Here is a 27,141-nt window from a genome sequence, read left to right on the forward strand (position 1 = left end):
CATCTCATTTACTGCTCATCAGATGGGGTTCAAAGTCAGATCACTCGACCTTCTCTGCAATATTCTCATTACTTTCCCATGCCGAGCAAAGAATACCATGTTACAACATTTAGAACTAATCACTAATAAATCAAAGAATGTGATAACACATTTTATTGCACTGGGCTAAATGTTCTGAAGCACCTGAATTCATAAATAAAACAGGAATACATATTACCAGTTTCTTAATGTAATGATTTATATTTAAGTTCAGTTGTGATTAACTTTTTTCCCCCAACACTTAAAATACAAAATCTTATGCCAGCATTACAATTCATCAACAAACGGTGTTCGCCCTAGGTTTCCACTGACTGCCATTGATTTCTTGCCAGCAACAAACATCTTTGCAGCCTGGAAAACAAAGTTACTCATTAGAAAATATATGATCAAATATATTTATAATGCAAATCTTAGATATACTGCTCAGCAGCCAAAATACTGGTACAAAGAGTAAAAGAGAGGAAATAATGAAACCAGCATTAGTGTTGTACAGGTTGAGCCATGAGCTATAATCCATACCAACAGGACCTTCAATATGACACACCCACAAAATATTTTGGCAGAATGTGCTATTAGTTCTTTGCCTGCCCCACATGTGGACACACAAAGTACACCAAAGTTTAAAACTGCACGTGAGAAATTTTACTTGAGCTCACTAAAGAAAGAAATGTAAAATGTTTTCAATAAAGTGGAAATAACCTTTGTTGTAAATGCGTTAGCACTGCGTGTATGAAGGTAAAGCACCTAATTTGTAGAAGCCTGCTAGACATTCCACAGAGCAAATCATGCCCTGAAAAGCTCACACTATCAAGTATAAACTTATTTTAATGTGCTCTTCACTTACTTTCACAATATCGGCTGTGGCTACAGAATCTATCTTTTGACCTGCATCAGCAGGGGATATATATGTGCCAGATGCCAGTGCTTGAGAGCCAATTTCATCTAGTAGTCCATGTGAGTTTTCAAGGGACATCAAGTAGCTGGTTTTTAGCTGAGTTCTACAGTTAAACAAAAATGGTTACAGTAAATGTTTACATACCTCAAAATCTCAGAAATCACACTCACCTGTCCAGTCTCTAGAGATCACTTAACATGCATATAAAGTAGCTATCTAAGCTTTAAATCAAATGGCTTTGAAGCAGGTGCATGAAAATAAGTTGACAAGCACACAGACCAAGTAAAGCAGTGTGTGAGAGGAGTGAAGTACATTTTTTTCAAGATGTGAGGAAAAATGTTATGTTTTCACACTGTATATAGAATATCAAAAACATACTCTCTCCAAATTAATTCATTTAACTTACTTGGCTCTTGCTACATCAGCTTCAGTGATACTGCCCTGGGCAAGTGTCTTGACTTGGTTCATAGCAGCCTTGATAACCTAGAACAACACAGTTTTAGTTATATCCCAAGATTGTTGGCCTTTTGTACCATATCAGAAGCATATGACAATAGGCTGTTAACACCCAAATCTAAACATAAGAAGAGACATATTGGGGGAGACCCAGGTCCACAGAGGCCGGCGTTCTGTCCATGACAACAGTCAGTCTGGGTTGCAAATACAAGAAATAGTTCAACTATTTGGTATCTCATTCAGGGAGAAGTGCTGGCTTTCACAAATCTTTGTGGGGAAATTGTTTATGCACTTTTCCTTCAGGAATTTGTTCAGCCTTCTTTTGAATCCCATTGTGTTTGTTGCCTTGATCATATCCTCTGGCAACCGATTCCATAACTTGATTGTACGCAGAGTAAAAAAATACTTTCTATGGTCTGCTGGTTGCTGGTTTCATGGCATATCCCCTAGTCCTTGTATTATATGAAAGGGTAAATAACCATTCCCTAGTTACCTGTTACAGGTTCACTGTGTTTGTGGAAGACACAAGGCCATTATCCACCAGGCAAGATCCACTACCCCACACACAGAGACCAGTATCATACAAGCTCCTCCCTGACAGGTCCCGTTACCCCAGACACAACACACCATACTCACACCTTGAGTCAGTACAACTGTAGATTCCAATAACAGGTTTATTATATGGTTATGCTTCACAAAACAATGCAGCAGAGATAATACACAAATATAGCAAAGGCAATGGTTATAATAATAACAATACACTATACTATTTTCTTTACTGATGTTAAAAGGGCCCAGTAAAGCAGCACAGCTCTGTTACCTCCAGAAGTTAAAGATTCTCTCTCACATACATACACTCACTCACGTGCTTCTGTTAGTTATACTTTCTTCATCTGCACATCTGAAAATGTTTCGAGAAAAACATGCAATTTTCCAAAACAGCCCAGAGCAAGAAACAGCTGCTTTCTCATGTGACTTTAAGTCCCTCACCAAGGACCCTGCACATTTGTTGTTTACTTTTCCCTTTCACACACTTGTTTTACCGAACACTGAGGCCTATTTATATTCTTAGCCAAGTGTCTCAGGACTTAGGCTAAGCAACCCTATTACACTACCCCACTCATGATTTTATAAATCCGTATCATATCCCCCCTCTGTTGTCTTTTCCTTAATCTGTTTAGCTTCTCTCTGTAAGGGAGCTTCTCCATCCCCCTTTATCATGTTCATTGCCCTTTTCTATGTCCACTATGTCTTTTTTGAAATGGGGCGACCAGAACTGCCCACAGTACTCAAGGTGTGGTCACACTCTACGGAAGGGATAGAAAGTAAAGTTGGTCTATTTGAGGATAATACTAAGATCTGTAACAGAGTGGACTCGCCGGAAGGTGTAGAGAGAATGAAACATGACTTAAAGAAGCTTGAATGGTGGTCAAAGAAATGGCAGCTGGGATTCAATGCCAAGAAGTGCAGAGTCATGCATCTGGGGTGTGGTAATCCAAAAGAGCTGTATATGTCTTGGAGGGTGAAGGGCTGTTGTGCACGGAGCAAGAGAGGGATGATAGCATGATAGTGTCTAGCGATCTGAAGATGGCAAAGCAATGTGACAAGGTGATAGCTGAAGCCAGAAGAATACTGGGCTGCATAGAGAGGGGAATAACCAGTAAGAAAAAGGTGAGACCTCACCTGGAGTATTCAGTTCTGGAGACCATATCTCAAAAGGGACAGAGACAGGATGGAGGTGGTCCAGAGAAAGGCAACAAAAATGGTGGGGGGGTCTCTATCAAATGATTTATAAGGAAAGGCTGAAGGACCTAAATATGTATACCCTCGAGAGGAGGTGCAGGGGAGATATAATACAGACCTTCAGATACCTGAAAGGTTTTAATGATGCACATTCGACAAACCTTTTCTGTTGGAAAGAAATCAGTACAACTAGGGGTCATTTAATGAGACTCCAGGGAGGACGACTCAGAACCAACATCAGGAAATATTTCTTCATGGAGAGGGTGGTGGATGTCTGGAATGCCCTTCCGGAAGAGGAGGTGAAGATAAAAATCGGTGAAAGATTTCAAAAGGGCATGGGATAAACACTGTGGATCCCTAAAGGCTAGAGGATGGAAATGAAGTAAAAAGAGTGCATGGGGGTAACTTGCTGGTGTGGGGGTTACTATCCTTAACCAATAAGCCTTCATACTGTTGATGCAACTCCATTATTGCTCTCTGCTTTTACGGAAGGGGAAAAGGGGAATTAGATTCAGACAGCAACCAACAAGGACATTGGATTTTATGGTCTGGGAAAACAAGCATGGGGATAACTTGCTGGTGTGGTGGTTACTACCCTTAACCAGCATGCCTGATTCTTTGCGTACAATTCCTACATTGCTCTCTGCTTCAGTGGCAAGAGGTAAAAGGGAATTGGACTCAGACAGCAACCAACAAGGGCCCTAAACTGACGGTTTGGGAAACTAAGTGAGAGTGTGACTTGTATGGTGCAGCAGATGCTACCATAAGCTTCCTGGGCAGACTGGATGGACCATTTGGTCCTTTTCTGCCATCATTTTCTATGTTTCTATGGTCAAGGTCACCACCCATCCTAGTTTCTGTAGCAAGGAGATCACCTTGCATGAGACCCGAAGGCTCTCTTCCAGACTCTTTGCCCAAATCAGCCAATCGTCTAAGTATGGGTGAACCAGAATGCCATCCTCTGTACACTGCCGCAACCACTACCATAGCTTTGGAAAAGGTTCTGGGCGCAATAGCCAATCCAAAAGGCAGTGCTCGAAACTGATGTCGCTCCAAAACAGCAAAATACAGAAACCATTGATGCTCCAGACGGATGGGAATATGAAGGTACGCCTCTGACAAATCCAGGGACGTCAGAAACTCCCCCGACCGTACTACCATTATCACCGAGTGTAAGGTTTCCATATATAAACAAGCCACCTGCAAATGAAAGTTGACTCCCTTGGGATCTAGGATGGGGCGAAAGGAGCCCTCCTTCTTGGGCACAACGAAATAAATGGAATATCGGCCCATATTTTCTTGACACCTGGGCACCAGAACTACAGCCCACAGGCTGCTTGTCTCTTCTGCTGAGAGTTGCAGGGAGACACCATGAAGATGTCCCAAGGAACACTGAGAAACTCCAGAATGTAGCCATCTCTTATCACCTCCAGAACCCACTGGACTGATGTGATCTCAACCCACCTCCGATAAAAAAAAAAAAAAAAAGAGTGGTGACCACCCTACCTCCTGTTCCCAGGGGTGGCTCGGCATGCCTTCATTGAGAGACTCGGGGCGCACCATTTCCAGAGCTTGCGCCTCTTCTGGGCTGCCTGGGATGAAAGGACTGAGACCTACCCAAAAGCAGAGTCCTCTGGGAAGCTGCTCCTCTGTAGGGCCGAAAGCATCTGAAACCCCTGGCACGACCTCTCATGCCAAAGGAGCGCAACGTCTGCTTCTTCTGGTAACCGAGGAACCTGGGCCACACCCCACTTATTGGCCATTTTTTCCAGTTCACTCCCAAACAAGAGTGATCGCTTAAAGAGCAATTTCTTAAGATTAGACTCTGAAATAGTATCAGCTGAGCAATTCCTAAGCCCTAGCTGACTGGCTGCTATTACCGAAGCCATCCCTCTGGCCGACGTGCAGACCAGGTTGCAGATGACATCCACCAAAAAAAGGCTGCCGGTTCTATCGCTACTCTGGAATTCACGCCAGAGCCACCAGGGAGCAACAAAAAGCTATCTGCAAAATTCGTTGCCATCACTTCAAAGGCCTGTTTAAGGATGGCCTCAATTCTTCTATCTTGTGCATCCTTCAATGCTGCTCCCCCATCTATGGGGATAGTCGTCTGCTTTGCGATGGCACATACAAGCACATCCACTTTCGGAAAACGCAATTGCTCACTCACAGCTGGATCCAGGGGGTACAGCCCTGCCAAGGTTTGTCTCCCTTTAAAATTAGCTTCTGGGGCACCCCCATCCAGATCAGTTCTTGAATAGCCTTCATAATAGGGAAGAAACATGAGGCTTTGCGCAAAGAAATCAAAATGGGATCTTTCTTTGGCTCAGACATGGAATCAGCCCTGATACCCCCAGCATCTTCAATGTCTGGGAAATCAGATCCGGTAACATCCCTATGAAAGAAATGCAACATAGTTCTATATTGCTCCAGCCCCAGAGGAATTTACATGCACGGTTTTGTGTTAGTTTACAAAGTATCAGGCAGCAGAAGATGTTTGTGATGCTGTAAAATTTGAATATATATACTTTTTTTGTAGTGTGAGTTGTAAGGGACAAAATCCCAAGTCCATGGTTAGGATTTCTGTAGATGCAGAGTGTGGTACAGAACTGGAAGTGCAGGATTTATATTGAGATTCTGTCTCTTCCTGTACAGACTCCAGACTTCTCTCTCATATCCACACAGAAGAAATGGCTGAATGAGGTTATCAAATAATTGGCAATAGTAGTTTTACCAGAAAGTTGAAACCGGCCAGGTTTTTAAAAATTATACAGAAGCTCTTGGAATTTATTTTTCTTGTTGTCTGTTATAAACAATTTAAGGACAGGGGGCCAGGTTGTGGAGGCGGACATGAAGTGTGGAAATGTCATTTTGCTTGCTCCCCACCCCTCTCACAATTACTTCTGTCTAGAGACACCACTGTTTATGCACAAACTCTGGAGTGCAGGATCCCACAGATTAACATTAGCCTGGGTAACTTTATTCCAGCTTCGGCCAGGAGCAATAAACCATGAGTTAATCCTATGCACCTCTCTGTGTTGGGGAGTAATCACCAGAGCCTTCATTAACATGGGATTTAAATGGAGGAGCACTAACTTGTGTGCGCATTTTTATGTACAAAACGTCTTGCTGCACTGCAGAGTAAAATCTGCACCCAGCCCAGTGCATCTTATATCGGGGATCTCAATTACCTTCTACAAATCCATTACACTGATGGCACTACATAAATAGTATTATATACTGCCACAAAAGAATATTAACAGTGAAGCAATTTGTAAATATTACTTTTATAATGCGATACACAAACATCTATAGAAAAAGTTCTGGGAATTCTTTTTTAATACCTTATGGTGCTGTAAATGGATTGTGAGCTACAATGTGTTATAAAATAATTATGCTAGGAAAATGGACTCAAAATCAAGAGAGTAAATATTTATACAATCAAAAAATGTACTGCACAAATGTGTGAATTCAGTTTATTATAATAATTTAAAAAAATGACACCCACAGGTGGATTACAATTAGTAACTTACATCATCAGCAGCTTCAGACTGAGATACGGTATAAATGCCAAAGAGTCCAGAATCAGAGTAATTTGCATTGAATGCTGAAACCTACACAATACAAAATAAAATCAGTATTAACATTAAAAGTAAAACAAAATAGGTAATTCTGAATTATGTGCTACCATATACTCTTCATTCGTGTGCATTTTGCAAAGTTCACAGATGACTAATATATCACAAACAACATATAACTCAAAGAAAATAACTATGCCCAGGACAAATGCTTCTTGGGTCTTTATTCAATTATTTGACTATAAACACCCTTTGCAAAACTCTATATACTTAAAAAAAAAAAAAAAAGTCACAGAAATGTAAATACAGATAGCTGAAAATGGAGGAAATATGAGCTAAGGTGACCCAAAATTGGTTACAGCCCTGGAATAGCTGAGCCCAGGTTTGTGCTAGACAATAGAATTTTCTGGACAACGGGAGTTTTTCCAGATAATGGAATATACAAAGTTAACTAATATTTGCATAACAGAATGTTTCCAGATAACAGAACATAGTCCGAGGCCTGTGATTTTTTACATAATGGGAATTTTCAGATAGTATAATTTTGAATAAAACTCTACATGTTTAGCATACTGTGGCCATAAATAGAGTCACCTTGCATCTAGATTGGTTAGGAGTGGCAGTATAGCATTTATAAAGCAAATATAATTTCAAGATGGCAATATATACAATCAGTTACAAGAAACCATTTTTTTCTGTAAAACTCTTATTGTCTAGCCCTCCCCAAGGTACTTGGGTGACAATACAAATCAGATAACTTCTAGAACAGATCCTGCAACTTACATCAAAGGGCTGAAGAGTTGCCTTTGCTACACCTTGTACCAGTTTGCTGACGACATTGTTCCCTCTCTTAATCAAAGGTCCTGCACCTAGAATATGCTGAAGGATGCTAAAAGCATTGGCCTCGGCACTTCCTGCAGGAGCTCCTTCGCTAACAACAACAGCATGGACCAAGCTGTCACCAGTTTGTTCACGCAGCTCAGCTGAAAAGAAAAACGTCAGCAAAAATCAGAAATCCAAATCGTCTCTCATTAAGTCTGAATGTCTTCATGAATTAGTAGTTAAATTTATGCGTGCACATTTTTTTTTTTCTAACTGGGAAGAGATTGCCTCTAAGCAAACCATGTCAAATGTTATTCAGCTGACCACATCCATGTCCGTGAACAAGGCCACAAGAACTGCTGTAATATTGGAAGAGGTAAAACGTTCAGAGCATTTTCCTTTAAAACAAGCGACACGCTGCTTGTTGTTGCCCATATCAGTCTGGCCAGTATGTTTGTTTTATAATCTTTTCTATTAATATCTGAAATTCTTCAAAGCTTATTTTACATTATATTTGGAGGTGCAAGACTAAACACTTCTCTGAAAAGTCTATAAAGAACTCTAGTGGCAATTAAAGTATGACTTAAGAGAAAAGAGTAATTTAAAAAAAATAAATCACCCCCCTCCCTTGAGATTTACCTCCACGATACTGGGCCTTTTTGCCAGCAGCACCAACACCACTTCGGATATTCAGAAACTGTTCTCCGATCTGCTTTAGGACAGGATGACTCACACCTACAACATTAAATGAGTGTCTTACAATGAACTTAAATAACTTACAAGGGCTAAAGGAGGACAAAAATACTCAAGGCTGTGTCCTGGGCCGTGTATAATTTACAATAAAGGAGGCTACATTCCGGAAAAGCTATAACTATTTTAAAAGGGGTTAATACTGTTTTTGGTTTGGTTTTTTTTAATAATTGAAGTGCAGAAAAAAAATTGGTCAGAGCAATTTTCAAAGGCATTTTCCTAGGTAAAATTGTGTTTTACCCACAAAAGTGGCCTTACACACAATTTCCTGCACGTACGTTTACCCAGCCTGAGGGGAAGCATTTCTGGAGGCAGAGTTGGGAAGGAGTTTGCAGTTTGCATTTTCAAAAGAATATGCATACATTTTCCCCTGGCGTAATTGTGCGGGATAATTTTCAAAGCAAACTTGTGCATGTAAATCCGCTTTGAGAACTGGTGTAGCTTATGCACTTTTTTGCCACCTAATTTACAAGGTCATTCATCAAAATGTGTTCGGGCATTATTGCATTTGTTATTTTTCGCATCACAAGATGTGTATGCAAATTTTCAAAATTTAGTCAAACAGTTTGAGTGCAGTTAATGAAAATGAGGGGTGTTTAACTTTGCATGCGATAGCGTAACCCATTATAGGAAAATTGGTTCTTACCTGCTAATTTCCGTTCCTGTAGTACCACGGATCAGTCCAGACCGTGGGTTGAGCCTCCTGTCCAGCAGGTGGAGACAGACCAAAACTGTGAGGGTATCCTATATCAGGACAAAGCCTACCCTACACCCCTTCAGTATAAAGTACTTTTAAAGCAGATATAACTTCCCAAAGATCAAGCAAGCAATAAGAAAAAACTAACAAATTGAACAAGTGAACAATTGAAAGGATTCTGTATGAATAAAAACACTCTTGCATATAATTTTATTTTCATCTGTTAAGATGCTTCTAGTGCCTTTAGTAATAGTAGACAACAAATCAGATAATTGAAAAAACCTGTAGAAAAAGAGACAGAACATTTGAGCGGGCGTATCAGATCTAGTACGGGCGGGTGTCTGGACTGATCCGTGGTACTACAGGAACGAAAATTAGCAGGTAAGAACCAATTTTCCTTTCCCTGTATGTACCCGGATCAGTCCAGACCGTGGGATGTACCAAAGATTCCCTAAATAGAGTGGGACCGAGATGGCAGGTTCTTCGAGCAGGACTATACGGAGCCACTAGAATGACAGGCCCCTTCGGGGCATGAGGGGGCTTCAAATCCAGAGGAGGAGAAAAAGAAAAAAAAAAATCGGGCTCACCTTCCTCCTGCACATCTGATTCTGCATTTGAGCCTGCTTCCAAGATGGCCGCCGTTCCCGCGGTTTTCCGGGCCAGGAACGGCCTGGCCACGCGGCAGGGAACTCGCCCCCAGGTCACTGAGGGGCGAGGGGACCGATGAGGGACCGTCCCCACCCAGTAGGCACCCTGAACAAAGGCCTCTGCTGGAAAACGTGTGGCAGACTCTCCACATGCTTTACAGGCGCTAGAACGGGGCATCAGCGCTGAAGAAAAAAAAAAATCGCTAAAAAAGTAAAAACAGCTGAGCTGTGCAGGGCTGAAGTTCAGTGGAGGCAGTGACTGAACTCTGCAGGCTGCCGGAGCTGTCCACAGTTCTTAAAAAGTAACAAATACAAGTAACAAGTACAACCCTCCTTGTACCCTTTTTTTTTTCTTTTTTTGCTAAGCCAGGGGAAAAGCACTCCCCGAGAGGGTACTGTTTTACAGTGGACAGCTAGATAATGGGGGAGGGACTGGACCACCAGTATCACCCCAGACAGTCACCAGGAAAAAGGGGCCTAAGATGGGCAAGCCCCCCCCATTAGGCTCCCAGCAGAGCGAAGAGACCGAACTGTCTCTATGAGGAAAAAAAGGGAGAAAATTTTCAAAGTCCTCTTTTTTTAAAACAAGAATTTAATGCTTGCTTGATCCAGACCAAAAGTAAAGAAAATCCCCTCAGGGAAACTAAGGGAAGAAGAAGAAGGGGACCCGTAGGTTTAGCTGCCTGCACCTGCTGGAGACAGACGAATACTGAAGGGGTGTAGGGTAGGCTCTGTCCTGATATAGGATACCCTTTCAGTTTTGGTCTGTCTCCATCTGCTGGACAGGAGGCTCCACCCACGGTCTGGACTGATCCAGGTATGTACAGGGAACGCATGTTTTAACGCCAGAAATAACTACACCTTTTTTCCTGGCACTATTCCCGAACCGGGATTTGCAATATTTATCAAAAATCCCATTTCGGGAGGGAGAGAGAGACTTTGGGGTGGCACACATATTAGTCAACTATTTCTACCACTGTAGAACTCGAGGTGAGGTTTTGGTGGCGGTCTAGGGTTTAGGGGGCCAGTTTACATGCACAGAGGTACGAACAGCACAGTACACTTCAGTGAAGATTTGATGCGATTTGGAGAGAGGAAAGGTTCACAAAGATGAGATTTGTACATTGTACTCTCGACCTTGTTTGATGCACTCTCTACCTAGCTCAGGGATGGCGAACTCCAGTCCTTGAGTGCTGCAAACAGGCCAGGTTTTCAGGATATCCACAATGAGCATGCATGAGAAAGATTTGCATCCAATGGAGGCAGTGCATGCAGATTCATTGTGCATATCCTGAAAACCTGGCCTGTTTGCGGCCCTTGAGGACTGGAGTTCGCCATCCCTGACCTAGCTGCCATCAAGCTAGGACAAGAGTACAATGTACAAATCTCGCGTTCCTTTCCTCATTCCAAATCAAATGTTCACTGATGTGTACTGTGCTGTTCGTACCTCTGACTGTGCATGTCAAACTGGCCCCCAAACCCTAGACCGCCACCAAAACCTCACCTCGAGTTACTAGTTCACCCTCCTACAGTGGTATAAATAGTTGACTAATATGAGAGCCTTATAAAAAGTCTCTCTCTCTCTCTCTCACGTGCCAGCAGCAGCCCAAAACGTGGAAATGCCTGTCTGGGTAATTCACAAGCTGCGAAGTGAAAATATTGCATGTGTGGTCAATTTAATGCATGATGCAGTAAAATAGCACGCATTGCGATAACTCAAATTACCCCAACCAAGCCCCTCCCCCCCCCCTTTTTTTTTTTATTGCGGGCATTATTCATGCAAAATTTATAGTGAAAGGATGAATCTAGGCCTTACGTAACATCCTATAAAATTATCCCCAAAATGACAACTGTATACTTATTAACTGAATACATACATACCCAGTCCTACCAGTGCCATTCTAGCACTTGTAAAGTTGTCCTGTACAAACTGGTGTAGCTACATCAAAATAAAAAAAACAAACCATGAGGACATTCACGGTACAGAATACTAAGTACGAAAGTACAAATTTCAAAACATTTCTTTCCAAATAACAAACAGGCACGAATATTTACACCGGTCATGATTTAAAATGCATTTTATCATCCCAAGATGTGATATACTATCAATGTCATATACACACCAAGAAAAGAAATGGAATCTATCTGGCTCCTTCAATAAATAGAAGGCATCAAGGATTTTTTTTTAATTCAGACAACTTGATTAGAAGTTGCTAACACTATTGTGGTCATATCTGTTCACAATGCAGAAGCCACATGTGCTATTTGATTAAATATTTCGCCTTAGCAAAATTACAGTTGTGGAATTAACACTGCAATGTTCTTCTACAGCGACTGCTGAAAGCACAGATTAAAATGTTGCATTTCTACCTGCTCAGGTGTAAATTTTCCAATCATAAAATCAGGAGTAAATAAGGAGTTAGCAAGTGTGTTACGGTACGATGCCGCATGAAGATTCTCAAGGACACCTGAAAAATGAGCAAAAGAAAAATAAGTGGGCTTAAAAAAAAGGTTTATTGCTGGTGGTTGTGGTGAAAAGCTACACGGTTTTCTCATTACATAGATCATCAATCTCCGATCAAAGCATCAGAAAATTGTATATACACACAATTGCTTTGAAAATTACACAATTTACACAAGATTTTAAATTTAAAAAAATTATATATATTGTTTCTCAAAATTAGAAATGTTGCATTTTTCAAACTAGCCCAGATTTAATTATATGTGAATCAAAAGTGTGCTGAAGGTCAGTGCACATTCTTTACTCACATGCTTTAAAAAAAAAAAAAAAAAAAAAAAAAAGTTAACCTACAATGCAGCAAGCTACTGGTTTGCTAATGCATCAAGTTTAAAAAAAACAAACAAACAAAAAACAAAAAACCAAACACATGAAAACGAAAATGTGCAAAGATATGCTTAGCAAGCACAAAACGTTTCCGAGCAGACAAATCACATCTTATGTGCATAAATGCCAAATACAGAACCCAGATACCATAAACTTCAGGCTCAGCCTCAAAGACTAACACCAGTGCCAAAAACTACTGTACCTCTGTCCAGGAGTTACATTTCCAGTGTTCAGAAAACCAGAGCAAAGCCTGCGCATCTCTCTGCACTAAGGAGTAGTAGCCAATGCCTGGATTAACATGGCACAGCATAGATTGTGCACACGGTTTGTGTGTCAAATTCCTTGTTACATTAGAAGAAAAGTTGTACACACGGCAGAGCGCACAATAATGCACTAACGTGTGCATAACTGAGCGCATATTATTACATCAGGGCCTCTATCAGCATACGCCATCCAGACTTTCTGCGTCAGCAAGTCCCACAGCTATTCATATTCATTTTTTCAACTTCGAAAGCAAACTGCGGCAAAAGGCACTGAAAGCATGATGGTGCAGAGCTGAAAGAACACACACTTTTCCAGGTGATAAATCATTAAATTCTGCTAAGGCTCAAACCTTTATCATACAATTTTTCTGGGAAACTGCTAAAGACTTCTATGTACATAAGTGAGGTGACACGGTAACCATGCAACTTCATTCAGAATAGAAAAAAACAAAAAGGACAATACAAGAAAAAATGAACTGCTACAGAAAAAGATAATATGAAGGGTTCCAACAATGTATCAGTCTCTGCATAAATATTTGTAGGACGCCACCCTTTTTCAAATCGTGCACCTCAAGCAACATTATCATCAAAAACAAACAGGTAGTCCATTGTTTTTTTCTGGACAGTCCTTTGATCTTTATCTGCCAACATTTACTATGTTACAAACATAAAAGCTAATGAATAGTATTAAGACTGTATGCTCAGTGCATTGTGTGATATTTCAGAAGCATGTGGAAATAGCAAGTCATTCCTTAGTAATTAATGTTACTGTTAAGCCATCAATATTAAGCTACTCTGTATTCAGATCATAGATACATGGCATATGATAAAACATTATATGCTTTACTGCTAAAAAGCACTCACAGCATCTTACCTTCAAAATAATACATTCAACATAAAATAAAAGACAATACAGTTAAAACAAAATCCAATCAATTCCAAATATAAAATATTACATCTCAGTAATCGACAAGCTCATTACTACCCTACTTCCAAAAGCAGGTGATAGCTAATCTAAAATGATTCCTCCTCAGCCAAACAACTGGTAAAATAATCAGGTATTTTAAATCACACTGAAAGGCTTGAGGATTCACTGTAATCTCCAAATAAGCAGGATCTCCAACAGGTTGAGAAAAGTAGCAGATAAAGGACCATAAAGCCCATCTCATTTGCCCAATTTAAATTCCTGTCGCATTGCCTTAGGCCCCAGTTCATTTCCATCTTCCCCTTCACATTTTTGTAACTGGGGGTCCTCTGTGTCTTATCCCATGTATTCCGTTATTATTTTTATCTCCACCACCTTCCCTGGGAGGCTTTTCCATGCATCCATCACCTCTTCCATGAAAACATATTTTATAATATTGCTTTGATTTATAGTTAGAAATGTGATTAAACATTTATAAACTAAACGCCCAGCTCTTATTTACTTTGAGCCTCATATTTTGACCTCTTGTTGTAGAATTTTTTTTTTCAATGAAAAATGATTAAACCACAATAAGCAAATCTATTTTGGATGTGTTTGAATGATTAGGTCTAATTCCTGCTTATTGTATTTCAGTACCTCACCCTCATCCCAAATGAACAATGCTGCACTTTATAGCACTGTACACAAAATCCCCGCTATTTGTGAGGTCAAAAACATCAATCCAAAACAACTCAATTGTGATTGAGAGTGTTGAAAGAAACAAAGATTCAGACGCGGCGAGCGCAAGTGGTGTGTAAAATAACCATTAAGAAAAAAATCAGCACAAAGACGCTGAGAGGGTCAGAAGTGACCAATTGCCATTTAGAGGTGGGAAGGGTTGAAGAGGTTAACACCCATTATAACAATTTGAAGAATAAGATTAAAAATTTGAACAACATGGAGCTTTTTTTAGCAGATTTTAAGCACATTTTACACAATTTGTTTTTCACAAAAAATTTTCAAAACATATTCCAAGGTAGGATGGAGGTTGGTTTATGATTATAACTACATAGAATTCTGTGTACAAGGCCGAGGAGGCATGTTGCAGAAATAAGTATGAAACCTTCCTCATCTTACTTGATATTTGGCACCTGGCCCCCTACTCTACAAAGGCAGCAGCTAATGCGAAAAAGAAGGAAAAAGAGAGCAAAGAAAAGCAAAAAATTAAAACATACACAAAACAAAAATATTAAAAAATTAGACAAAACAACATGGAAACAAAATCGCAAAGAAAAGAAAAAATTGTTTTCCCTGGCATAAAAGTCTAAATATTTTTCAAACTCTGCTTACAGTAAACAAATACAAACTTTTTTTTTCTTTTTTGAAGATCACTCATCAGAATATAATCTACAATATTTTTTTTTCAAAAGGTTTTCCACATTATCTACACCAAAGGGTGAGTAACTTACCAACTTGAGGATTTTGAAATGCAACTGCTTTGTCAAGCTTTAATTTTGCTTGAACGTCAGACACTTCCCAAGGCCTGAATTCTGGTGCTGTGGTAACATTGAGCAGATACTCCATGACAGTATCCCTGTAAAATGGAAGAAATTAATAATGCAATTATCTGAATTAAAAGAGAAAAGAAAAATAATGAAAACAAATCAACAGGCTTCAAAACAGATGCCCAAGTTTGAACTATGAGTGATAATGAATTACGGGTCAAACAAATAAACTGCAGTTGAACCTTTGTTACTGAACTAACTTCATGCATCTGTGACTAGCTTTTGAGAGTTATCATGTCTTCATCATGTCAATGAAGCTTTTGTGTTGATCCTTAATTCTACATGCCAAGTGGACAACATGGCGCACATAATTCTTTGCTCAGGTTGTAATGAAATATATCTATCTTTCTTCACCCAGACTCATAGGATCTGCAAAATTAAACCAGTCAACATGACCACAGCTTCTATAAATATGCAGTTTTATGGTGCTGGAAACCTACATTTTAATACAGGAATAAGTTACGGAAACCATGATCGTAAACCCTACCACTAAATCTGGTTATTTAGCCACGGTTGGGCTTTACTAGTTAGTAGCTATTTTGAAAACTTTGTCATTTTTATCTTTTTTTTATTGAGTATGAATTATCCCAATTAATGATGACAATCCTAAAAATGCTGATTAGGGTTGAATCTCTGGATCAGGCAAAATGATTTTGATTGGATTTTGGATTGAATTACTCGCCTTTCCAAACCTGAGCTCATGCTGGGTTACATTCAGGTACAATAGCTATTTCCCCACCTCAGTGGATTTACAATCTAAGGGCCCTATTAACTAAGCATTTTTTCCATAGACATAAAATGGGAGAAAACATTTAATAAACCGTCCCCTAAGCCTGTACCCGAGATAAGGGAGAGTGACGTGAAGGAGCATCAGTGAGAGATGTGGGATTTGAACTCGGGCTTTCCTTGTTCCCATTACCATGTGCTTCTCTCTGTTTTATGCATCAGCATACTTACACATAGTCACGCAGACACTCCACACGGTAAATCATATTTTCCCTTGTAGAAGTTACACTGCAAAATGGAAGTTGGTTAACAATTTTTTGTAGGATTATGTAGGATTTTCATTTTATGTAATAAAAAGCACATACAGATTAAATTACGTTTAAAAGCAATAACAATTACATACCTTAAGCTACTACCAACAGCTTCAATGCCCCGGATTATCTTGAAAGATGATGCTCCCTTAGTAGTCTATGAAATATTTTTAACACACATTATATAGTCATTCGTTTATCCATAAACATATGCAAAGTTAGGGTTATCACCACCTAAACATCACAAGTCTGTTCTGCATCTAATTTTCCAAGTAAATATAAACAGTTGTAAAGAAGGAAAATCAAATATAAAAAAAATGAAGACAAGCTATGTGTATTTTCTCCCTAATTTTTCTCTCACTTTTATTTTGAATTTTTTTATTTTATTGCAGTAATGCCCAAGGCAAGCTACAGCATAGGGCATCAACAATTTATAATTAAAATAATCATATTAAAAAAAAACCAAAACAAAAGAACAGGCAAACAGAATTTTAACAGAAATAAGTTACCTTAATATTAATAAACCTGACCTTATCCTACACAAATACAAAGTATGTCTGTTGAAGGGATAAACTTGAAAAGCATCACCACAATACACTCTAAGGGAACTGCCAAAAACAGGGGGATTACTACAGCAATAGAACTCTATGCTCATGCTTTTTTACATTACGTTATGTAATGATATGTTATGTTTTTTACGTTACGTTATGCTTTACACTCCTTGTTATTTGTAAACCGGGTTGATGTGATGCCTATCATGAAACTCGGTATAACAAAAACAATAAATAAATAAATAAATGCTCAGGCACATTTTCCACTATCCAAGTGAAAAACATGGTGGTGAGTCAGATTCAAAGATGCAAAGTTGTACCAAATAGTTTCGTAAAACACTTTCCTTAACTATTTTTTTCCAATGATAGGTTGTAAATACATTTCTAATGGTCCTCTCCCCTCCCCCCCAAATTGTATATACTATTATCTCCCATCAAAGCCATGTGTGTTTCAACTACATACCATCTCTTTATTACCAATTTTCAATAGAAAAAAAAAAATCAGGGAAGAACTTAATGGTTTTGTTCCTTTTTCTTCAAAGTATGCTTTGACCTATAGTCTGCATTTTGAAAGGCAGTATCTGAATTCAAGAAAGCATGGGACAAGCAAAGGGATCTCTCAAGGAGTATTAGGGATTGTAGAGCCGAGGAGTTGGTGTGGATGGGCAGACAAGATAGAAACACGAAGGCAGAGAAGGACCACATGGTCTATGTTTTTCTATGTTCTGCACAGAAGGGTAACATTCTAACACAGCCAATTTCAGGACAGTTGGGCTGAAGGAAGTTCCACATTTATTTTCAAGCAACAGGGCACTGAAAGAACAGGAAAAAAGCATCTAGGGTAAGCTTAACAAGTTTGAGGGCTCCACTCCTTTGCATTCCAGAGAAAAAGGAAACATACCAAACTGGACGAAAGGCGGAGCAAGTGGCTGACACCCAGACTGCTGCTGCTCTCATATCTGCTTCCCGCTTTAATAAATACACCAAGCCTTGAAACGGGAGAATAGTCTTCCAAAGAAGCAATCACCAAACCATTTGGCAATTTTGTGATCTGTATGAAATAAAATATTCAATAATAAATGCTATACTTCATGCACTGCGCAAGGTATTTTAAAACATTCCACAATAAAAACCTGTCTACTTTGGCAGACTCGAGGGGACTTTACCCCAAAATCAGGTCACGTTTACATTTTTCTTGCTTAATTGATCTTTATGGTAGACACAAACCTTTACACTGAGAACTTAGTTTTGAGCCTTCAAAAGTTTCTTTGAATTTCCCAAGTTGATGAAATCATGCAAGTAACATTTCATTTCTGAGCACTTACAGGCTGAATCAACATTATGTGCAGAACAAAGTTAAGCTATATATTCACATATAGGCCAACCAAAAAACTAGCTCCATACAGTTCACTCTGTTTCTTGTGACTGCTGTAAAACCACATTTTGGTTTTCATCACAACAAAAAAAAATGATGAACAGAAGTGACAAAAGCACTGACTGAAAGAAAGGTTTCAGTAACTTTTCCATTTTATAGTTCTCACAGTGTCTCTAAAATGGGCCTTGGGTTTTTCGCCATAGCTCAACTATTTTTAGGTACAGATCCTGCCGTGCTGCAGGATATCAATGATAAGATCACGTTCACGATGCAAAAGGATACAGGGAATACCTGTCAATGACAGAACTAGAGATTACTATTTTACAACATTATAGTATTTCAAAAAGTTCTCCTAAGTAATATTTCAAAAATACACACAGAAAGTAGAACCACTCAGGCCACATCCATCCAAAACATTCACTTTCAACGTATTCTTTACACAGGTTGCTTGCAAGCAGTTGTGTCCGTGAGAGAAAGACTTGTCTGAACCGCTTAGGCCTACCCTCATTGATTAAGCAATAAATAAGAGTTTTAAAATACAATAAAAATAAATAAAAATCCAGTGTGCACATCTATTTTGTTAATGTGATTACCACCAGGACATTCACAAGAGGGCAGACTCAAGAAATTCCAAAAGCAAATCGCTTTAGTAGTAAAATTCGGACCTCACACAGTATGGTTTATTTTGAAATATGGTACAGTAAAAAAAAATCAGTATCTAACCATATTGATTTTTGTTTTAAAGTGGCAGACTGAACTGCCCAAAACTATAGCACGATACACTCTCCAATGATGAAGGGCCCTCTATGATTTAGGTTTTGCATTGCAAACAGCGAGCCCCTGTGGGTCTCACCATTCCTAGCACCTATCATAGAGCCCAGTATGAATTGCAGGGAGGTCAGAAGGCAGCTGGGTGCATGACACCCAGAAATAAAGGCCAAAAGCAACAGGAAAAAAAACAAAAACAACTTTCCGTTTAAAAGCTATTTTCTCTGTTGGCAAGTGTGACATGCTATATTTTCACATGTTACATCTTGGGGGTAGCACTTCAACAAACGACACTGGAATTATGAGATGTGGGTTTTTTGAAAATTGGCATGTGAAAAGTCACTTTGCAAAAATTAAATCTTATCTGAGCAAGGCTGCTCTCCGATTTTCAATTCAGTTGCATAAACTCAGTTTACACATTTGGTTATTGCATAATAAAATATACTAGGACACTTAGAACAATTCTTTCAGGACAGGACAGCATCCTATTAGCTGATGTGGCTAGCTCTTAAAATAATTTCCCTGGGCTCTGGAGTCCAGCACATCCACTAATCACTGGAGTGGTTCGTGAAGGAAAAGAAGGCACACTTAACATCGCACAAAGGGTAAAGATGCATTATTATCCTGACCTTGAGCTCCTCAGGCTGCAGTCTTCCTTGCTCTGCCGCTGCATGTCTGGGAACAGCTTTCACGGAATACAACCTCCGCTAGAACAAGAAATTGCAGATCCAATTAACAGAATATTCCATGGGAACGAGTTCTACCAGCAAAACCATCAGGTTTACATTCCCACAGTGATTGTTCTTCTTATATTGGTGCCGGTACTCGGATGCAGGGCTGTCGGAAGGAGGTGGGAGCCACATGGGGAAATTCAGGGCTACTACCCAGTGCCTCCCCTCCCCAACGTAGCCCTGCTCTCTGCAGCGGGTCACAGGGTTTAGTCAAGGCACGCCCCCCCCCCCCCCAATGGGAGAAGTAAGAGAGCATTGCTGTTACCCGCTGCTGTCTCCTTTCTCTGGTTATGGGAAAGAGTCTCAGAAAGACACATTACTGGTGCTTTTCTCTCTCTCTCCTCTCCCTTCCCCTATGATGCTTTTCTCAGATTTTGATTCAGGAAACTTTATTATGATTACATTTGTTCATGGGCTGCCCCAAAGTAAATATATAAAGTGGTTAAAAGGAGAAAAAAGAAAAAATACATATTAGAACTAACAACAGTAATTAAAATTACGGGGTACAGAATGGTTAAGGTTCTGGTGCGGTTCTGCATTGCTCCTGGTCATGGCATTCTGGGCTGATGCACCCCCTCTGTTGGCCAGTGCCCTGCAGAGCTCAGGACAGGAGAGAGAGTCTGGAGCAGACAGAACACAGCACTCTCCTCCCCTGTCACTGCCCAGAGGAAAATAAAGATGCCAATACTAAGTGCCTTCAAGGACAGACAGGAAAAAAGCCCCAGCAGAAGCTGCCAATTGAACAAGAAAGCCCAGAGAAGAAAGAGGAAGCTACCAGGTCAAAAAACAGGTTTTACGTCTATGAAACCCACAGTTGCTTCTGAGCTGTAACAAACATGACACACTTAATTTTCAGGTCAAACATTTTACTGCACTCTGCTGAAATTAAAAAAAAAAAAAGCCCTTTAACTTTTGAGTGTCTAGTGCTATATAAGAATGGCCCATTATAGCCAAAACGGTTTCTTAGTTTATGGGTTGCCAAGGCATCAAAAGCTGGATTATTCAACTGTACATGGCAAATGCTCCATGTATCCTTATAGAGATATTCTTAAATTACTTACAGTCAGGGAAGAAATGTATTCACAAAGGCCCCCTCCCCCCTCCTCCCATGCAGCCCCTCTCTCTCACCAACCTCCCCCACTCACCCCAGTGCAACCTTCTCACTTCTTCCTCCATCACCAAAAGTCCTGTTCAGGCTGAAGATGTTATGGCCTCTTCCTGGTCCCCATATTCTTCTTCCTGCCCTGTGCAACCATTCTCATCAGTCACGAAAAGCCACTCGCATTATATGAGTGGATTTTCAAAACCCTGTTTACAGCACCTGTTCATTCTTCTCCAGGCTATTCATCATCCTTACATCCTTTGCTGGTAGGGTACTTAACATGAGGCGGCTTTGAAATTCAGAGTCTGAGCTCTCAAATAGTTTTATACTGTGCCTATATACCACCCTCTTAATAAATCAAGTCCTAAATCAATTTCATCATCTTACCAGCTGAAGCTTAAAGCAGCTCACAATCACTCAATTATCCCATGGCCCAAATTAATCACATTTGTGAACTACTCAAGTAAAAGTCATCAAAATTTGTCTGCCCATGTTATAGTATTTTAAATTGGGAGTGTTCTGTATATGCAGTATTTGTGTAATTATGTTTCCACTTAGTGATGGTACTGAAAACCAGAAATGTCAAAACACTTTGAAGCTTTGGCTTTGATTTGGTGACTATAAAAGGCAGATTGCAGTGTATTCTGGGAGATTTGGCTATGCTATGACAGAACTGTGTTTTTCAATTTGTTTCCTCAATGAATGTTTTGGAATTTAAGAGTCAGTCTGTACTCATATATAAAGCGCTGGATGAAAGTTTAGCTATCTGTATAGCTGTACAGTATACACCATACAGCGAAGATAGAATAAGGCAGTAGTTCTCAACCTTTTAAAGCCCAAGGCGCACCATCATTAATAAAAATGTGGTATGGCACACCAACCTCCACGGAACAGGCAGTGCAGTCATGGAAAGGACGCATATGGCAAAAAGAGCTAGGGAAGCACTGAAAGCGCCACTAGTCTCTCTTCCAAAATTTAAATCAAAGGGAAGAGACATGCATCAACTAATCACAATCACCAGCTTCCTCTATATGCATGCATGCAAGAGAAGGGAGATGTCGGAGTGGTGCAGGCAGCAGGCTGGTTATCTATCTTGGTTGCCAGGGCTCCTCCACTGCTGCTTCTCCCATCACTCAGAATGAATCATAACCAATGCTTAGTGCATGCTCTCTCCATCTCACTCATTCTGGGGATAAGACAGGCTGGAATGGCTCAGGAGGGAGAAAACGAGGAAGTGCTATGTGCAAGGCATGTGCCCAGATATCCATCCCTGGAAGTCAGCCATAGGCCCAACTTGAGTGGGCTCTTGGTTTAGTTTTGGAAGGATAATGGGAGAGAATTAGGGAAGAGATTGGGATGGGTGGAAGCGGTAACTGGTCCTCATCCTGCATTTGTCTAATTTTGATGATAGGCTATATGAGAAGGTTGTTGCTCGGTTTCGACACAGCAGACCTTCAAAATGTGGTTTTGAGCTTTTTCAAGTTTTGTACTGTGTAAATAACTAGGATGGCGACCAAACTTCAATAGTTATTTGAAATATTGCAGGGCTTGGTACCCCTATGAGGGGTCATGATTAGACAACTGAAAAAGGTGAAGTGTAATATTGCTTTTTTGCAAGAGATGCATTTAATTGATAAGGTAGATTTTAAATTAAAACAGAATTGGGCTTCACAAGTTTTTTTATGCATCAGGCACAACCAAAAGCTGCAGTGTGGCAGTGTTAATGCGTAAGAATGTATCTTTCAAATTGGAAAAATCTGTCTGGAGCCAAACAGCAGTCATATAATAGTACCTGCATATAATCTGCTTTGAAGGGTCTAAAAGACAGAATATAAATAAAAAAAGAATTACAAATAAAAAGTCTGTTTGGTAGATCAGTGATAATCTGATATCACAAGAGTCTCAAATCTTAGCACCAAGGAATACGCTGAAAAGAGAATTCTGAAATTAAAAGATAACGCGAATGCTTGTGTCATCTGCTCTAGCTAGATTGGTAAAATCTTTCACATTTGGATTCACTGTCTTCCATACATCAACTAACTCTAAACTGCCACACAAAAAATGGACACCCTCCCCCCTAATATGAATATTTAAGGCTTGGCCTACAAGCTTAGGATATCTAATTCTGCATGTGCAATAGTTTAGATCTCCCCTCAATATAATAGGATAATATCCAAATCTGTAAACTGCGTTACCAAGACTGTAAAAAAAATAAATAAATAAATCCATGGTCATATTGATTGGATGCATAACCTATTCTTTCTCCTCTAAGCACTACCTTAGCTATATCAGGTTACCCCCGTTGACCATTTGTAAGTTCATAACACTCCCATGTCTCACACAGACAGGTGCCCTTAATTTGAAGGTTCAACTATGTCTTACCTGCTAATTAGTTTTCCTCTAGGCCTGAGAGACCAGTAACCTGTGGGATTCTCCCTTCCACCAGCAGATGGGGCAGAGTGCAAAATCTCTGATGTCACTACGTTAAAAGGCTAACCCAGCAAAGGGGAAGTCAGTAGTCTTTTGCCAAAGCATGGCATGTTGCTTACACTCTTATATCCCCCACCCCACCCCCTTTTTTTTTTTTAATTTAAGGAGACTTATCAGCTCGCTACCTGGCCTACTCCCTTGTCTATCTGGTCCTCCCCAGGGTGGCATTTTCCCTGGAATTTTAGGATGCTGGTTCCATACTTTCTGCAATAAGGGATACAGTACATATCACAAAGTAAAGTAGAGAAGAGCCTGCCTTTGCATTCAGCTGTGCGCCCTTGTTCATTATGTTTTAACTTATTTATCCATATATTAAAAAGTTTACACTAGGATATTCAGCTTAGAACCCAGCTTAAGTCCAGCTAATATCTGCACTCGCAATGGATAACAGTTTGATTTAGGATAAGAATTTTTTTTAAATAAGTAAATGTCATACACCTGCATGTTATGAAGCAATTGCAATATGTCTACAATGAGCCTTGTAATGCTCTTTCCTCCAGTGATGGTTGAAGGTTTTTTTTTTTACCTGGTGGGGGGGGGATTGTTGTACTATGTCAAGTGTACCTTGGTTTTTTGTTGAACTTGTTTTATTAATAAAATATGCACTGTACTTCAGCACATTTTCTTTACATGTGCACTCCAAAAAAAAATAATAATAAGCTAATGGTATGGTAATGTATTGGGAATTTTATCAGAAGTGTGCCAACCTGGACATGTGCACAAAAATGCAATGTACACAAATGTTTTGTACACACAACTAATCTGTGCTCAAATCCTGGAGTACAGGTCCATTGCACCAAGGCTCAGCCCAGGAACTTGCACCACATCAGAGTTGAAGTTAAATTTCAAGCATTAAGATTACATGGTTAAGCCTACCTATTTTTCTGATCTAGGGGCTGGGAGTTAATGCCTTCGTTAGCATTAGATATAAGGGCACTAACCAAAATGCACATTTCTACACGCACAATTTTTTGTATGCAAAACTCCTTGGTGCATTGGAAATAAAGTTTGCACACAACCACCTATGCATTCAGCAGCGCACACCTTATTACATCAGGCCTAGAGTGTTTAACAGCACCAAAAGCTGGTCTATTAATAAGAATTCAACATTTTATTAACCAAAATATTTAAAAACGCTGAGAAACAAAAAGGTAGCAGACCTTTTCTGGATTATCCCAAAGCACTTTAACTAGCAACAAATATTCCAGGAAGCTATCAGATCCACTGCTAACGCTTTTACTATTGCTCTCGTTTGAAAGTACACATTGCTGTGTAGCCAAAACCCCAGGTAACATCAATCACAACGTAGCCAAAGGAGCAGAACGGGTGGGCAGCAGAATGCGCACTGCCCCAACATCGGCAGCAGACAGCTGCGCAGGTTAAGAGGTCGGGGTTTGTGTCAATCGGCTCAAACCTGAGCCAAGCACAGAGGGCAGGCCGTGACCTTCAGCGGCCACCCCGCCAGCTCGGGGTAAACCGGGAAAGCCTCCAGGTCAGGGAAAGGCGGAGGAGGGGGAGGGGAGCTAGGAGCACCGCAGCCCCCCCTCCTACTCTCTACCCCCACCGCTGCCGGGGGCAAGACCCAGCCAGGCCTCCCCCGGGCCGCAGGGAGGCGCCACCCATGAAGCCGAGTTTTATGCGCCCCCCGCCGTAACCGCGCTCTTCCGCCCACGGGGGACAACCGGCCTATGTACCCGGCACTCACCGAGAGATAGCGGACGCCAAGGACGAGCTTCATCTTGCCGCTTCTCCTTCACGCCCGCCCGCCGACCCGGGGGAGAGAAAGATGGCGGCGGCTGCCTACCCAGCATGCGCCGCGGCGCGTTAACCCTTCGCTGGGCGCTGCACAGCGATCTGCAACGCTGTCTCTTTCTGGCGCTTTTGGGGAAACGCTTGCCCTATTTTTTAAATGTGCCCATTTTTTGGGGGTCTGTCTTTCAAAACCAAAACACACATTCTGTCCGACTGCATTGTAAGAGGATTTAATGTCGTGTTTCACATTCCTAGTAAATACAAACTTAGCAAGTCGTTGCTCAAAATAGCAGTTGAAAGTGGCTGTTCTGGTCTGAGCTTCGTGAAATCTCATTTTGAAACTTCGGTGAGTTAGTTCTCTTTTAACAAATAGGTAGCCAGGCTAGCAAATAAATTTGTGGCAAGAATGTATTTTTTTTGGTTAAAGTTTCCTACAAAATAATGGACTCCACTTTGTTCATTAGATCTTAGCAAAGAAATATTGGAGAATTCTCAGAACAAAGGCTGATCTAAAGTGGGGCAACGTTAAAAGCAAATAGAATTTTAGGAATGATTAAGAAGGGGATTGCAAACGAAACGAAAACAAAAAATGTGTTATTATATAATTCCATGTTCCAGGCCCCTACATCTGGAATACAGGATGCAGCTCTAAGTGCCCATTTCTAAAAGGACACAGTTCATGAAGGGAAGGTACAGGGAAGAGCCACAAAGATGATTAGAGGTATAGAACAATTTTTATAGGAGGAGAGAATTAAAAAGCAGAAGTCTTCCCCTTGGAAAAGAAACTACTGAGACAGGGCTATATAAAATGATGAAAAGTGTGGAGAAAGTGAATAATATATTTATTTATTTATTTATTTATTGGTTTTTATATACCGCCGCTTATCAAGATATCACGTCGGTGTACAGAGAACATATTAACATACGCCTAAGCGTTATACATAGAACAAGGTAGTAAAAAGTTAACTATATGCCTAAGCATTATTCATCAAACAAATTAATCACGGTAAAACTATTATAAAAAACAACTCAGCGCCTAAACATCAGCCTAAAAAATAGCCACTATCAGACAGATATTAAAGGAACCCAACCTCAACATAGGTAACCTAACCAACTACTGCCCAATCTCCAACCTTCCATTCCTAACAAAAAACATTGAGAAGGCTGTCCTGCTACAACTGAGTTCCTATATACCACAAATGCCTGTGACCCATACCAGTTGGGCTTCAAAATGCTCTGTTTAGGCCTGGTAGATGAACTGGTTGGATTGTGGATAATCTGCTCTACTGATCCTCTTGAACATCTCTGCAGTATTTGATACAGTAGACCAGGAGGCCATAATTACTCACCTAAAGGATTAGGGACTAAAAGGTGAGTAATCAGCACTCATCTGGTTTACATCCTTCCTTCCCAGCCTCTCTCAGACTGTCTGTCTGAGACCTTTATTATCGCACCCCCCATGTGGAGTACCACAAGGATCTGTGCTTTCTCCCACTCTCTTCAACATCTGCACGACCCCTTTACCAAAGTTGTCAGAGACCAGCAGACCACCTCCAGTTCTAATACAGATGATATTCAGCTCGTGATCCCGTTTGGTTCTGACCTAGACAAAGCAATCTACAACCTTAATGAATGCCTAGAAAAACTGAAATTCAGCCCACAAAAGACGGAAGTACTGTGGATTGGGAAAGAGGATCCCAGCCACCTAGGCTCAAAGATTACCCTGGGAGGGCCATAGCTGTCCCCATACAGCCTCCAAGTTCCAAGCGTAGGATTTCAATTGGGACCCTAAACTCTCCGCCCAAGTCCAAGCATAGCCTAAAGCAGCTTTCTTACAACTGCGCTAACAACGGCACGCCAACTGCCTTTGCAGCATCCATCCAGACCGGCCTGGTCTTCTGCCTGGACTTTACTGCAATGCACTCTACATTGGGATGCCCAATGGCTACTCCTTCAAAACGCTGCAGCTGGAACGCTGATGAATAGGAGAAAGTCTGACACAGATCGACACCAACCTTAAAGGTCTGTTTGAACTCGTTAGCTGGAAAAGCATGAAAGAAATAAATGATAATGAAGTTTTACCAATATAGCATATTAATGTGTTTTATTGCAAGTTACACAGCAATGTTGG

General features: G+C 40.4%; 1 protein-coding gene across 1 annotated transcript; it reads right to left on the reverse strand.

Annotated features, from left to right (window-relative positions):
- Window positions 1-136: 136 nt before the first annotated feature.
- LOC115076153 (cytochrome b-c1 complex subunit 2, mitochondrial) lies at window positions 137-25,119 on the reverse strand. Its single transcript, XM_029577290.1, has 14 exons — window positions 24,964-25,119; window positions 19,565-19,642; window positions 17,694-17,843; window positions 16,334-16,398; window positions 16,162-16,218; window positions 15,109-15,233; window positions 11,998-12,095; window positions 11,509-11,566; window positions 8,173-8,268; window positions 7,495-7,694; window positions 6,667-6,747; window positions 1,341-1,417; window positions 884-1,037; window positions 137-390 (listed from the first exon to the last, which is right to left on the reverse strand). The coding sequence occupies exons 1-14, from the start codon at window positions 24,994-24,996 to the stop codon at window positions 307-309; spliced, it is 1,356 nt and encodes a 451-aa protein (XP_029433150.1). The 5' UTR covers window positions 24,997-25,119; the 3' UTR covers window positions 137-306.
- Window positions 25,120-27,141: the final 2,022 nt, after the last annotated feature.

The sequence above is a fragment of the Rhinatrema bivittatum genome, chromosome 14, assembly GCF_901001135.1.
Source record: "Rhinatrema bivittatum chromosome 14, aRhiBiv1.1, whole genome shotgun sequence".
NCBI classification, from domain to species: domain Eukaryota; kingdom Metazoa; phylum Chordata; class Amphibia; order Gymnophiona; family Rhinatrematidae; genus Rhinatrema; species Rhinatrema bivittatum.

Excerpts from the sequence above, each read along its gene's own strand:
- LOC115076153 (XM_029577290.1), bottom strand. The coding sequence starts at position 24,996 with ATGAAGCTCGTCCTTGGCGTCCGCTATCTCTCG. Across the intron at positions 16,399-17,693 it reads TCCGCCTTTCGTCCAGTTTG|ACTACTAAGGGAGCATCATC; the intron begins GTATGTTTCCTT and ends AATATTTCATAG. Across the intron at positions 11,567-11,997 it reads GAAAATTTACACCTGAGCAG|CTACACCAGTTTGTACAGGA; the intron begins GTAGAAATGCAA and ends ATTTTGATGTAG.